The following is a 16,487-nucleotide window of genomic DNA, read 5'->3' on the forward strand; positions in this document are numbered from 1 at the left end:
TTTACAGCTCAAGTGATTGGTTAAAAAAGTTCTGTGGTCCCATGAGCAAAGATAGCAAATGACTACTTTTCCTAAAGGCTTGCTTGACTGTAGATTGACTACTTTTAATTGAGTTGCTAGTAGCTTCCTCAATAGCGCCAGAGACATTATTCCTGATCTAGGAGTAAATTGCACTCTGAATATGGCGAGTTTCTCCTGAATATTTTAACCTGAAATGAAGCCATCCCTGGCAAGATGGCCTATGGTGCCTTGCTGAAAGACAGTGAGACAGCACATTCAAGGTCAGAGGATACAGCCGCATCCTCTTCCATTGGTTTTCTTGACCTTTATTGGTCTCGTCCTGTACTGGTGCAGTGGCATAACGGGACAGATGGGTAGTAGACAATTAAAAACCTGTTCAGAGAGACGGCCTGGGGCTGGACCAGAGGGAGGGACTTTAATAAGGACCTTTAAACACTGTGGTTTGAAGGCAGCTGAGCACCAAATGTGAGTAAATATTGGCTTTTTGGTGAGTCAATAAAATGCCAGATTGGCAGGAAGTAACTATGAGGAACTGTAACATTACATAGTTCAGGTAAAACGTTATGTTAATTTTTTTTTTTTTTAATAACAGCATGTTTTGATGTTTGTTCTATTGACACAGAAACTGCAGTTTGTCACAAATAAGGCAGTTTTGCAAAGTAAACATCTTAATAATCTGTTGTCATATTGAACTAGTATTCTGGCTAGTAATAAATATACATGTAATATACCTTGTCGATTTTTACCATTTAGAGATGTGGCAAATTATAGTTTTGGATCCTGCAGACAGCACCTTTGACTGATTTTACTCATTCTTGACCATAACTTGGACCACAAAATCTATACAGGCAGGTATTGACTTTACAGAGCGAAGACACAGCGATTTAATGAGTGTACAGTTGTTGATGTGCAAGTAATGTTCGATATGTTAATTCAAGCCTCGCTGTGCCTAAAATCCATTATAAGACTCATGCTCTGCTTGGTTTGAGAAAACAATCAGAGCCACAGAAGAAGAAAAAAAAAACTTTTCTGTGAGTCCAGCGATGATGAGTTAGTTTGCATGGAGATTAGGTAGGTTTCACTCCTGAGATTGTGAGTTATGAAGCATGGAAATATTAAAACATGTCTTGTCTTGTATCATGCTGACACCCCTCTGTGGTGCCAATGGAGATGTAATTGCTAACCCTATTTGGTTACATCCCAGCCATTCTATGCCAATAAACCACCTATGCCAGAAGATAAAATAATTGCTTGGCTGCCGTGTCTCTGTGATTGGCTGGAAGAGCAGGTTTTGGTTCATGTGAGGTTAGTATCCTTATGCCATCCTATTTGACAATTGAATTTAAATAATTTTGTTTAAAGGGAGAGTCTAATGTTATTTCATGCATTGTGCCTTATTTACACTGTTAAATAGTTAGATTCTCATGCTAAAGGCCAAAATAAAATAAAATAAATATTTTTTTAAAAGTATTTCTGTCCCAAATACATGCAGGATTCTAGAAAGTTTCAGAAAAGTTTTTTTTATTTTAAGTATGACCCTGTATGACACCATACGGCCACTTCTCTTGTCTCGCTCATCAAACAGAGCAAGAGCAAGAGCACATCCATCAACGTGCTTAGTTTGGGTTACGGAAGCCAACGGCAGCGCTGCCCAGGACTTGCTCTAGAAAGAGTTGGCATTTTGTTTTAGACCACTAAATCAACAATGTCATTAAAGAAGTGTGTTTTTTGGTTGTGAGGGAAAGATAACATTGTTCAGCTTTCCAAATAACTCAGCATTAAGGAAACGGTGGATGCAGTTTGCAGAGTTCTGCAAGTTTGTTTGTTTGTTCCCGGTTATGAGTCGAAACCGCAGGCAGTGAGTGAAACTGCATCAAATGTTTGTGTTTTGTTAGCTAGGTGTGTAATATAAATTATTATTAAGCGAATATAAATCTAATCAACAGAATTATTTAGTGAATCAAAAGTTTAATAATGTAAATATGCCGGACAAAAAGTGTATGTGTGCTTGTTTTTGTGAAATATCAGGACACGTGTATAATGACATGGGTATGACATTTTACAAGGAGAGGGTGAAATATGAGGACATTACTCATGTCCCCACTTTTCAAAAGGCTTATAAATTATACAGAAGGAGGTTTTTGAGAAAGTAAAAATGCAGAATGTTTCCTGTGACGGGTAGGTTTAGACAGGGGCAGTGTAAGGGGATAGAAAATATGGTTTGTACAGTATAAAAACCATTACGCCTATGGAATGTCCCCACATTTCACAAAAACAAACGTGTGTGTGTGTGTGTGTGTGTGTCTGTGTGTGTGTGTGTGTGTGTGTGTGTGTGTGTGTTTGTTTGTTTGTTTGTTTGTGTGTTTGTGCGCACGTGTTTGGCATTAATAATATATACATATTTTAATTTATTATTTACGTTTATTAGCCCTACCGAACCTACAATGTTTTTCTTTCAGACGTATTGGAAGTCATTCATTTTTTCTGGATATATTCATACATTCATTATGTACATTCAAGTCATTCATTCATTTATAGTTTTGTGCGATTGGCTCAGTGTGTGGGGGGTGGAGGGGGGGTCAGTTGTATGAGAAATTGTATGAGATTATGGAAAGGCAGCTTTAGTGATTTGAATCCCCTGCCCCAAGTATTAAAGTTTAATGTATAACTTTTCCCACAATGTGTGTGCTTCAGACATGAATGATCCTTCAAGTCATGAGAATTTTTGTGGTTAGGTGTGCAATCAGATGTTTTTTTTTTCACCTTGTGAATGATAAAACAGAACAAACTGTATCATTAAATTACATTGAGAGATCCAAGCCATATCTAGAGACCTGAAGTGGGTTAGTTTGAATTGGGCTATTAGGAAACCACCTAGCAACCATCCTGAACACCCTAGCAACCACTTAGAAACACTGTAGAACTCTGCTGGCAAGTTTTGCATGCACAAGTACTCCCCACATTTTCTCCTGAAAATTAAAACTCAAGTTTATTCTTGGTCTAATGATTCCCAGAATCTTTATACAAGCATATGTCGAGCTGGTGATAAAATCTAGCGATACTCTCGCCTATTTAATATGCTGTTATTTAATTTAAGCTAGTAAATGAGGAATCTTAGTGCAGGCACGAGGGAAATTGTGAACAAACAGCGAGGTATGTTGAACAATTTCTATTTGCTTTTGATCTTCCCTACTGGGAAAGAAACTGCTGTTGCAGTAAAATCACTGAGAACTTTCAACATGATGAAGCAACTTAATCTTTGTCGATTCTCCAGCTGCATTGCACTTGCAGATGCGTGTGTATGCGTGTCCCTGTTTGCACCAGTCCGTGGGTTACCTGGGTTCTCCACAACCACTGTTAAGAAGTAATATCTCCATAGCTGGTGCAGTAACTTTCAAATGACTTTTAAACAAATCCCTCCACCAGCCACCCACCATCGGTTCTTTAATGAATTATTTTCCTCGTCTGTGTGCAGGGCCAGTCCCTCAAGTCTATTGATAGCTGATGGCAACGGAGATTTTCATTAAACCCTTATTAGCATTGACCCTACAATACATGTTGGGCGACTCTTCTTGGGGACTGTTCTGCTGACTCCAGGGATGGCTGAAGGCTTTTGGCACTCTCAGTCCAATTTATTGATGTCTAACGAGGCTGTTGAGCAACACTAGCAGGGTTTTAAGTATTCCTTTTCTTCTGAAGCATTGAAGGTTATGTCAGATGTGGAACAGCGGAGACTCTTGTTGATGGTGGATGCAAATCGATGCCTTAATGCATTCAATTTAGAGCTAATACGGTATTTATTTTGTGCTGCTTCTGATTATTTTCCATTTTTTTTCACATTATGTTGATTATTTACAGCTGAAAACAATGAGGTATGATTTGTGTGTGTCTACATCAGTTATTCTTGAAATAGTTGAATGTTGAAATAAAATACAAATATTAAACTTGGTTGTAAAATGTTTAAATTAAAATACAAAATTAGCTAAAACTGAAAAAAATAATACTACTAATAAATAATATTAAATGAATAGATATCAAAAAAATTCAAGCTGCAAGCAGCAATTAAACGGCCCTCGCACCTGGGAGCACCGCCACCCGGTGGTCTCAGGAAAGCGAATTATGAGCAATATGTATTTAAGTTGGTAAATAGGGAAAAAAAGTCATTTTGATGTGCCACACTTCCTTCTGCCAGCAGGTGGCGCTTTGACTATAAGTCAGTATTGCCACGTAGATGTCTTCAGGCTGGGACTATAATCAAACATGTTAAGTTTGGGGCAGATCGGTCATTGTATGCCTGAGTTACAACAGCTTCCTCTTTCATGGCAAAACATCAGACTTTTAGGTATTGGGCTGTTAACACCGAATTGCATACCTTTACGTGAAACATAGAGCGAGGGGCACTAGGTGGCGCTATCGAGTCATTTTGCCACGCCTAATTCTGAAACCCATATCAGACGCAAATTTTCACCCCTTGACAAGTGTACAAAGTTTCATGAGATTTCCAGCATGTTAAGACCCTCAAAAATGCGATTCATTTCGGAGAAGAAGACTAATAGACTGAGCAATTCCAATAAGGTCCTAATGACAAAACCACATAAAATGAACTAAAAGTAAAACTGCAGATATTAAAATAAAAGCTAATTCAAAATCAGTAAGTAGATTAATAGTAGGTCTGAGCGATATATCGAAATATATGTACATAAATGTACATATCACAGTATGCATATTACAAAGGCTTGCGATATGTGAATTATTTTAATAGTTTGAATTTTACATTTATTTTAAATTTAAAGCAATATCATATCGAAAATCGAATATCGCATTAACAAGTTACCGAATATCACATTTTTCTTCAGTGTCGTGCAGCCCTAAATAATAGTATATAAATAACACCATAATAACACTTATAAACTTTGAAAAGATCATTTAAAGATGTTGTTCAAGTTAATGTGAGGATTTAAGAGTGACCATCACAATGCTGAGCCGGACCGCCTCAGCTGTTTAGACTCCATCAATATGTCTTGTATCTGAAGAAACAATTAGTTTGATACCAAGACCTTAATGAAAAGCCATTGATTTGGTATTGACAGTGACCGTGACCCAAGGACCTCTTGGTTTGCACTGAAAGTGGAAGGTCTGCAACTTTTTTACTCAGAGAATTCTCTCTCATTCCAGATATGTGGATGATGTCATCTCCAGAATTGGACGAATGTTTCCAGATATGTCAATCGAGCTTTTCCGGCCAAATGGGACATCAGCAGTACTTTTGGTGAGATGCACTTTGTGCTACAAACATCAATTCAGTTTTTTTTGTGTGTCTATATTGTGATGATTTTTTCTCTGTACAAGGCAAAATGATAACTTTTATATTTGAAATGGATTTTATTGGTTGTTATAGTTCACCCAAAAAAGAAAATGTTCTTATTAATTACTCACCCTCATGTCGTTCCAAACCCGTCAGTCTTTCGTTCATCTTCAGAACACTTTTTTTTTTAAATTTAAATCTGAGTGCTTTCTGTTGCTCCATAGGCAGCTCCACAACTGGCAGCTTTGAAAAGTTAATAAAGAATTCGTAAAACTAATCCATATGAACTGAGTGGTTTAGTCCATCATCTGAAGAGACTTGATCGTAAAATAACAGATTGAATTTAGGTTTTACTTCATACATTAAAGGATTAGTTCACCCCCCCCCCCCCCCAAAAAAAAAAAAAAAAATTATGTCAATAATTACTTACCCTAATGTTGTTCGACACCTGTAAGACCTCCGTTCATCTTCTGAACACATATTAAGATATTTTTGTTGAAATCCGATGGCTCAGACCGGCCTTCATTGACACCAATGTCATTTCCTCTCTCAAGACCCGTAAAGGCACTAAAGACGTCGTTACAAAGCCCATCTCATTTCAGTGACTCTACAATCATTTTATGAAGCAACGAGAATAGTTTTGTGTGCAAAAAAACAAGCAAACTAAATAACGACTTGTATAGTTATGGGCCGATTTCAAAACAAAGTTTTGAACGTTATGAATCAGTGTATCGGTTCATGATTCAGATCGCCAATGTCACGTGATTTCAGCAGTTTGACACGCGATCTAAATCATGAATCGATACACTGATTCATAACTGTTCGAAACTTTGTTTTGAAATCACCCATCACTATATAAGTCGTTATTTCGTTATTATGGATTTTATTGGTTGTTATAGTTCACCCAAAAAATACATTTTGAATTGTTTTTTGGTTGTATTGTTTTTTTGCGCACAAAACTATTCTCGTTGCTTCATAAAATGATTGTAGAGCCACTGTAGTGAGATGGGCTTTGTAACGACGTCTTTAGTGCCTTTATGGGTCTTGAGAGAGGAAATGACATCTGTGTCAATGAAGGCCGGTCTGAGCCATCGGATTTCAACAAAATTCAACAAAATCAACAAAACAATCTTTATTTGTGTTCTTAAGATGAACGGAGGTCTTAAAGGTCCCGTTCTTTGCGATTCCATCTTTCAAACTTTAGTTAGTGTGTAATGTTGCTGTTAGAGCATTAATAATACCTGTAAAGTTATAAAGCTCAAAGTTCAATGCCAAGCGAGATATTTTATTTAACAGAAGTTCCCTTTCAAAGCCTAGAGCGAACGGCCGGTTTGGACTACAGCAGGAAGTGCAGGGATGTAATGACGCCACTAGAACCGTTTGTTGACTAACCCTCCGCCCACAAGAACACGCAAAATAGGGGGCCTGGTCTTGTTGCTCTCCCACGTGGAGAAGAGCGCGCTATCAGCGCTTGCATCTCCCCGTTATGGTAAGAGGCGGGACCTTTCCGGGCAAAGTGCGCTAAGCTGCTGTCCGATCACAACACGGGAAGCGCTGGCCCAATCAGAACTCGTTACGTGTTTCTGAAGGAGGGACTTCATAGAACAAGGAAATCATCAGGCCGTATTTAGGACAGAGAAAACAGCGGTGTAAAGATAAGTAAATTGTGTGAAAAATACTGTTGTTTTTTTACACACAAAACATGAACTCATGTTATATTGCACACTGTAAACATAATCAAAGCTTCGAAAACACGCAAAGAACGGGACCTTTAAGGGTGTTTAACAACATTAGAGTAAGTAATTAATGACATCATTTTCATTTTTGGGTGAACTAACCCTTTAACATTCATCACCTCTAACATCATTTGTTGTAAACGAAAGCTCAGGCATGTTTGCTTGATGTGTGAGAACCAGTGAGGTTTATTTCATGTGTGTTAAGCAGCACGTTTGAGTTTCCGCAAGAACCAGTGAGGTTCATTCTTGTGTTATGCATCACGTTTGAGCTTCTGCAAGAACCAATGAGGTTTGCTTCAGTATTCATATATGAAATTATGGCCCCGCCCACCGACTCTATACACTATGTGATTGGCCCGGCAAGAGTTGGGTGATTACAGCTCAGAAGGGTATTGAGAGTTGCTAGACGACACTCGTGGGCAGATTAAATTTGCTGCCGCTAGGGTGCGTCTAGATATCGAGGCTAATAAAGCATATCATCATATGGATTAGTTTTATCTCTTTATTTACTCTTTGCAGCATCAAAGACAGAAATGTCTTATCAAAAAGATCGTCATTTGTGTTCTGAAGATGACAAGTAATTTGATTGTAATTGATGACAGAATTGTAATTTTAATCTCTTTAAATTTTTTTTTTAGGAGCTCAACTTTATTGGCTTCTTATTGGTCAGTAAGGCTGAATTATAAAGGCTAAGCCGAATTATGGAGGTCTAAGCCAAATTTGCATTTCTTTTCCTTGAAAATACTGTATTGTAGAGGAGAAACATTTTGTATTGTAGAGGAGAAAATACTATTTTCACCAAATAATAGTGGTATATAGTAATTTTAAGTACTTCATATAGTTATTTGTTCATCACATTTACTTTATAAAGTAATTTGTTCGTCACGTTTACTTTTTTACAGTTATCTATTGATTTCAATTTCTACTGGCTTTAATAAAGCAGGACAGCACATGAGTGCATAGAAGCTTTATCTGACTAATGGTGTATAAGAGTTAATGGTGAAGGAGAGCTGGATGTCCTTGTACTTGGGCAGCAATCTCCCTGTTGACTGCTCTGTCAGTCTCCTTGTGTGTCGTCCCTGAGAACGTCCCAGAGGGGCTCAGGATTGTTGACTCTTTGAGGAGTTCGCTCCACACTTTCAAAGTTTTGCAGGGTGCATTCATGATAATGGATGTAAAAACAGGCAGAAGAGAGTGGCGTCTGTTGGAGCTAAACTCTACCTGAGGGATTTACAGCAATCCTTTGGGCTGCATTAGGAGAAACTGATGTGATTGGTGCTTTTTCCTCAAAAATGGATTATATAAATTAAGTGTTTGTTTATTCTTTTTATTTGCGTGTGGTGTTGAGGTAAAGATGACTCTTGTGAGGCTGTATAATGGTGCTAGAATTGTGCATTAGGAATTAACACTAGTTATTATTACAGTTGAAAGCCTGAAATATTCCTGTTTTCCAGACGGTATTACTTTTTTATTTTTCCTTTAGGACTTTTCCTGTCTTCCATGTTCATTTATATATGGGGTTGCTTTGCCTAAAGCAACCACTGTTCTTTTGAGGTTGACTGTTTTGGGGTACCAGAGACCCTAAGGCTGTACGTGTTAAAATAATACAAGTATTTTAAACAAAGTAAATATAATTCTGTTGCTCAAAGAATGTTAAAGTCCCTTTAAAGTCAATATTAAATGTATGATCTGAGTTTGTCACACCACTGACTAATGTGTTATTAACCAACCAGCCAAATTTGAATCATAAAAAAATCTGCCAAGTAAAAAACAAATAGCTCATCAAAATCTCTAAAAAATAAGCTGCATTCTCTGCTCTCAAACACTGAAACCACGCCCAACTGAGGGAAAGCTGTCATATGCACACAAGACAACATTCATGTACAGTTCACGACGGCACCAGATGTCGGCGGGATGGGGGAATGAAGGCCAGTGCGGGAGATAATCGGTTCGGCCCCATTCTGCAGCGGATTATCAGTGAATCCCAGTTATCTCCGATAAAACTATCCAGTGTAAAGTCACTGCAGAGGCAGGTGTTGTATTTCAAAAAGAGCTGAGAGCTGATCCTCAGCTTTCCATCAAGGTCAACCTCTTCTTGATATCATAGTTTTTGTTTTGTAAGTTGTAGACTGTAATTACTAACGTTAATGACACGCCCAATCGAGTGGGCGTACTGAGGCGACTGTGCGTGTTAGGGGAGGGGCCAGGCTCGGTGGCTTCAGTTCGATATCGAGCCACTGTTTTATCCCCGGCCAAAAAAATCCTGAACACAGCAAGGGTGAAAAACTGTTGAACGGTCTAACTCTGCAACTCAGTACTACACAGTTCACAGTCTTTGTAACATGTTTCAGCAGTACGTTTCTAACATTTATAATGTGTTAAGAAACAAATCATAGAATTTTAACTTTACACAGACTTTAACATATAAAAGTTTTATAGCCAAAAATAATGCAAGATTTCTTATGGAGGATGATTGAAGCATATCAAATTGTTTATAATCAGTATTCATAAAATAAGCTACAGTCATTAAGAATTAACCTGACTCTTAAATATTAAATATGTTTTTTAATCTTTTAAAATGGCGTTTTGGTCTCCCAGACCCCAAACATAACATGATGATGCTTAAATGCTTGGTTTGGATTGTCGGGACAACAAATTCCTTCCAGACAAGCATCATGCTCATTCAAACTTCAGCTATATACATTTTATATCCTTTGTACACACACACACACACACACACACACACACACACACAAAATCAAGACATGGACTCCACTAGACCCCTGAAGGTGTGCTGTGGCATCTAGCACCAAGATGTTAGCAGGTAAATCCTGTAAATTGTGAGGTGGGGCCCCCATGGATCGGACTCGATTGCTCAGCACATCCCACAGATGCTCAATTGGATTGAGATTTGGGGAATTTGGAGGCCAAATCAACACCTCAAACTAGTTGTTGCGCTCCCATTCCTGAATCATTTTTGCTCTGTGGCAGGGCGCATTATCCTGCTGAAAGAGGCCACAGCCATCAGGGAATACCGTTTCCATGAAAGGGTGTGCATAGTCTGCAACAATGCTTAGGTAGGTGGTACGTGTCAAAGTAAAATCCACATGGATGGCAAGACCCAAGGTTTCTCAACAGAACATTGCCCAAAGCATCATACCACTGGCTTCACTTCTTCCCATAGTGCATCCTGGTGCCATGTGTTCTACAGGTAAGCGACGCACACGCACCTGGCCATACACATGATGCAAAGGTATTCACCTTCTTACAATGCTCCTTGGTCCAGTTCTAATGCTCACATGCCCACTTGACCAGTCTTTGCTCCCCATGTTTGCCTCAGTGTGCCTTGGTTCACCAGTAATCCTTCCTTGGACCACTTTTGATAGATACTGACCATTACAGACCGGAACACCCCACAAGAGCTGCATTTTGGAGATGCTCTGACCCAGTCGTCTAGCCATCACAATTTGTCTCTTGTCAAACTTGCTCAAATCCTTACTTTTGCCAATTTTTCCTGCTTCTAACACATCAACTTTAAGGAAAAAAGTGTGTGTGATTGTGTATACTATATTTTATAATTCCAAAAAAATATTAAAGTATTATCAATTATTTAAAAAAAAATCCAATTATTAATAAATAACAAAGTATGATATTATTCATTAAAAGTTGTTATTGTAGCTACACAAAATATGTGTCTTATACGTTGTGGCAGTAATCAGACAATTTCAAGTCTAAATTTGGCCAGTCTAACCGAGTTACAGATCATTTCCATTTGCTTCTGTCATCTGTGTGTTGTTTACAAGTGTTTTCCCTTCCCCTTTTGTCATGTCTCATCTCAACCAGGGCACAATGCGAGCCAGGATTGACTTGGTGCTTCCTCAGTAAAAAAATAAAAATAAAACAGGTGCATGACACCCCTGATTCCAATATTAAGTTGTCACAATGGGTCGTTTTTTGGTGGGGTTTTTTTTGTCAATGGTACACTCTATCAGTCTCCTAATAATGCTTTTCACCTCTGTCTAGATGCTATGTAGCTTTTTTGGTCTGAATTATCACATTCTGAGATTATGTCAATTGTCAGTTGGGTCATTCACACCACACACCATCCCCCTTACCTTTGAGACTTCCTCTGACACTTCTCTGCTGCCGTCATGTCTTTTGGCAACGCTGACTGAGAGGAAAGAGAGACTGAGGGATCTTGGCAGCGATGCCAGGAAGACTACAAATGCCCCTTCCACAGCAGTGGGAGTTCAGTGGTTCACACCCACAGGGCATGCACTTCCAGATGGCCCAGTTGGCAGGCTGGAGTGATCTGTCACCGTGGGGGCTAAATTGCTGCCAGGCCCTTCTTTGGGTGCGCTATTCTACGGTGTTCAACAAAGCGTTCAGCAGGAACATTTCCTCATTGTGATGGACGGTTGGAATTTAGGATTATGGACGGTTGCAATGGAATTTAGGATTATGGACAGTTGCAATGGAATTTAGGATTATCATACAAAAGTTCAAGAGGTTTTGCCTAATTCTTTCAGTACAAATTTCAGTGCATCCCTATTCTTTTTATTACAGGAAGTGGATGGTTTTGTATTTTAATAGCTTTTTGTCTCTTTAGCTCAATGGTCCTTATGTTTTTTTTAACATTGGACATCATTGGATATTTTATTTTATTATTTTACGACGTGTCTGTTTACACTCAGTGCAAATAAACCTGCCTTGTTGGTAGAGGCTATTAACACTAACTCCACCCTCTGGCAACTGTTAGGGCCAGACACAATTTTGGACACTGTATTGTTAACAGTCGCAATAGTGTAGGGGTAAGGCATTTGGCAGACAGTTTGGAAGTAAATCGACCCGTGTTCGAATCCACCTTTTGCCAACTCGCTCTACTCCCTATTCCCATCACATATCAGATCGGAAAGACATCTACTTTCAATAAAAATGAAGAAATATTTGAAAAGTGGAAATAAGGTTTCTAACGTGTGTTTAATAATAAAGTGTTTAGGGGTAGGAGGAGGTGTAGGGAGGGCTTTATTGTCCCAATAAGATAACATCCATTTAATAATTTGAATTATTGCATACTGTTTAATGTACAGCACTGGTGCTATTTGTAAGTATAAATATCATCTAACTAGGCTACTATTTACAGGTGTTATTACTATTAGTTTGAGTTCCTCTACCTTTCCTGCAAATTGCTGTGAATGGACGGGATGGTAAAAAATAAAAAGCATTACAGTGTGGTACGCATCTGCCATTTACAACAAGGGGCAATCAATCCACAACAGAGCTGCATCTCTTTAAAATCAGTTTGTAAACAGGCACGGCTTTGCAGAGTGGGATGGCATTAATTGGGGCACGGGACGGCTCTCTACGGGCAGATTCTGCCTAACCGCCTCGCCCGACCATAATTAGGGGATGTTAATTAGCATGGAAAATGCATCTTTCTCAGGCTCTCTACCTGCTTTTCCTGCCCCTGTCGTTTGGTTAACCTTATACCCTCTTCCATGACAGTTATTAACTATATGCAGAAGCGTGATGTACAATATAATTTTTTTATATTCAGAGCAGTGGAGAGATGCATTTTAGATCTTATACAATGTGCTGTCACAAACTGGAGCTTGTCACTCCTGCAGCGGTCCGGATCAAAGCTAGTTAGGAACGTGAAATATCCCACAGGGTTTTGCCTGAGGTACAGATGTAGAGTGTGTACGGAAATGAACATGCATATTTGGCACTTGCACAGAAATGCTTTTAACTGGCTTCAATAGAATATATAGTTGTTGTTTTGTTTTTTTGAAGCCTGTGAACCGACGGTGAGCTCTAGATTTCAGAAAGGTCTCGTGTCACACATATGCCTACTTCTGCAGCACTGCGTCTTTGTTTACCACTCTTCTACTTGTATTTTATTTATTTCTTGCCTCTCTGGAATACTTGGTTCTTTTTGGTCAATCCCAGCATTTTGCAGTCTAATGTTTGTTTCGAATTTTTTTTTTTAAGAAGATTCAGCAGGATGTATAAATTGATCCAAAATGACAGTAAGGATATTTATAATGTTACAAATTAAGTTGCTTTCATCTAATAATGGGAAAATAAATTCTCAGTTTCCACAAAAATATTTCAACACTGATACACCAAATCAGCATCAATCATCATCAGTTTTTACTGTATTTTTAATTTAAAAAAATATGCAGTCTTGGTTAGCATAAGAGACTTTTTTTCATGTCGATTTAATATTTCATAAATAGTCTCATTTATAAGTGGGATAATGTAAAGGCAGATGTTATTATTGCAAAATAAATCCAATAAAAACGATCAGGGTGATACAGATCAGTATTTATTTAGCATTTTGGTTTCTCTCTGACCACTTTTATTGAGAGCAGTTTAGAGAAAGGACAGAAACTGATGTCAAACATGTACATGTTCACGGGAGTAAGACTCAATCCCGTGTCGTCCGTATGAGCTCCACAGCTCTGTGTCAGAATGCATGGTACACCATTATACTTTCTCTGGCTGCTTCCCTTATTGTTTCCTTGCTTTCTCTTTCCACCTTGACTAAATCATTCTGCATTGTTGTGTCTGGCTCTGGTCACCTCAAAGGTTCACACTGGAGCAGAGTCAAACAATTTTTGGTTAATTGAATTTTAAAGTGACCTTGTTCTGCTATTGATCTACATTAAAAATATTTTCCCGCCTCAAGGTCGCTGCCACGACAGTCAAAACCTTGGGGGCGGATGGGCGTGCGGCAGCGTTCTGAGTATTGACGGTATTCCAGAACGACCTCTGATCGGGGATTGTGCTGATGAGGACAGAACCGGTGTGAGGTGGAGAGGCCAGAGCAGGTCATACTCAGAGAGGTGGAAGAGGGTATTGGAAAACACCCCTCTTTGCACTCAGGGGCATTGTGGTGTGTCAGCTTGTTCCTCGTGTTGCTTGATGGTACAGTAAGCTGTGGTGAAAGCTAATGAGGTGGACACTCTGAGACCTCAGCAGTGGCATTCGAATTCTTAGATTGTCAAAATAGTGCAATTTGTGTACCTCAAAATATGTTGAACTGACATTTTTTCCTAAAACAGCTCCCCCCAGTGCTATTTGGAGTGCAGTGCCAACCCTGTTATATGCCACCTTTACACCTGCCATTAACATGCCTTTATAGGGATCGAATCATAGTTGTGTCACATTTGATCACTTTAAAAGTGTTCAGGCACTGATTCTGATCACATTCGCCTAATTCAAGTAATCATTATCCATCACTTTGACGAGGCTGTACATTTTCCATCATGCTCGGGTTCTTCTCTCTTTTCTTTTCTTTTTATATTCAGCCCTTGCAATGAAAAAGACAACAGGCGATTTGCCCCAGGGATCTGGTCATCCGTTTTAATGAACAATATCCCATTAGTTATTCCAATCTCGTTTCTCTCCCTAAATCCTCCTTACATCTCTGGTCTTTTTTTGCAGGAGCATTTTTTTTTTAAATTATCCATGTTTCTTTACTTCTAATCCCTTCTAATATGTGTCTACAGTGGGGTACATGCACTATGCAAGATATGTAATCAATCAGGAATAACATTATGACCACTCACAGATGAAGTGAATAACTGATTATCTCTTCATCACAGCACCTGTAAGTGGACGGGATATATTAAGTAGCGAGTGAACATTTTGTCCTCAAAGTTGATGTGCTATAAGCAGGAAAAATGGGCCAGCATTTGAGTTTGGCAAGGACCAATATTGTGATGGTGAGACAACTGGGTCAGAGCATCTCCAAAACTGCAGCTCTTGTGGGGTGTTCCTGGTCTGCCGTGTCAGTATCTATCAAAAGTGGTCCAAGAAAGGAAGAGTGGTGAACCGGCAACAGGGTCATGGGTGGCCAAGGCACATTGATGCACGTGGGGAGCAAAGCCTGGTCTGTGCATGTGGTCCGAACAGACAGATGAGCTACTGTAGCTTGCTCAAGAAGTTAATGCTGGTTCTGATAGAAAGGTGTCAGTATACAGAGTGCTTCGCAGTTTTTTGCGTATAGGGCTAGGTGCCCATGCTGACCCCAGTCCACTTCTGAAAGCACCAACAGTGGGCACGTGAGCATCAGATATGGACCACAGAGAATCGGAAGAAGGTGGCCTGTTCTGAGGAATCATATTTTGCTTTACATCACGTGGATGGAACACATGGCACCAGAATGCACTGAAGAATGGAAAGAAGGCAAGCCGGCGGAGGCGGTGTGATGCTTTGGACAATGTTCTGCTGGGAAACCTCTAGTCCTGCATTCCATGTAGACAATACTTTGGGACATACCCCCTACCTAAGCATTATTGCAGACATGTACACCCTTTTATGGAAACAGTAAAACATTGCTGTTTGGCTTTAAATAGGCAAATGCTTATACGTCTATGATTTGATCATTATTGCAGTGTTTATTATGTTTCTAGCATTTTATATGTTTGGCAACAGTTCTTCTGACTATAATTGATGGAGTGTGTAGCGTTTTCTATTCTTTCACAGTTTGAGCCTGATGAATCTTGACATTGTCATCCTGGAATATGGCCATGATTCATACATGGTTGTTTAAGAAATAAAAAACTACACACTCTATCAAGAGTTTTAAGAACTGATGCCAAACATATAACATGCTAGAAATAAATAATCACTGCAATAATGATCCAATCATAGAGTCTTAAGCATATGCCTATTTAAATCCAAACAGTGCCTTTTTTTGGCAGGGCAGTGTATGTATAAATTAAAAATTCTGTAAATGGCAGAAGCATTTTTGTGTTAACACTTCCTATTATGCATTTCCCATTATGTACAATAATGTGTGGATACGATTGGGGGAAAAAAGAACATCCAGATGCTTGATACCTTAATGGCAAATGTAAAATCAGTCTTATTTCTCCCAATGCTGACAGAGTCCATATTTTAGAAACGAGCTGAAAGCATACAGCAGAACTGTTCGGCTGAACATGAAACTTATTTTCGTCTCAAGTAACTTGAATGAGGATCCATTTTCTCAAAGGAGAGGTCATGGAGGGCAGGACGCTTGGCCACATTCTCGCCTGGCTTCTTTCCTCCCTTGTTCGCAGCTGATTTGAGATCTCACTTGTTGCTTAGAAACTGTTTCTTTTTTGTCCAATCTCTCAGATTTCGCCACTTTTCCCCTCCCTATCCGCGGCCCACTCTCGCTTCAAATAAAAAAGTACCATCTGCCGCCATTGCGATCCAGTCGTTTGGGGATGCACTTAAGATCAGCTAATGAACCTTTTCAGGACGCCCTGACGTTTACCGCACTCGAAGTCAACTTCTTTTTTCCTAGTATTCATGTTGCTTTGGCCCCAGGCCAGCAACTTACTTTCCAGCTAGCTTGTAGCTGAAAAGAATGCCCAGAATAGCTATTGACTCTACTAACTGGATTCACACACTAGGGTTACGGCGAGGGA

The 16,487-nt window shown here is 39.2% G+C and overlaps 1 protein-coding gene across 1 annotated transcript in view; it reads left to right on the forward strand.

Annotated features, from left to right (window-relative positions):
- med27 (mediator complex subunit 27) overlaps nt 1–16,487 on the forward strand; it is a 75,227-nt gene that overhangs the window by 40,241 nt on the left and 18,499 nt on the right. The window contains exon 4 of the mRNA XM_067414263.1: nt 5,197–5,290. Coding sequence (XP_067270364.1) covers nt 5,197–5,290 — 94 coding nt within the window. The remainder of the gene's footprint in view (nt 1–5,196; nt 5,291–16,487) is intronic.

This window comes from Pseudorasbora parva, chromosome 13 (genome assembly GCF_024679245.1).
Source record: "Pseudorasbora parva isolate DD20220531a chromosome 13, ASM2467924v1, whole genome shotgun sequence".
Classification (NCBI taxonomy): Eukaryota; Metazoa; Chordata; class Actinopteri; order Cypriniformes; family Gobionidae; genus Pseudorasbora; species Pseudorasbora parva.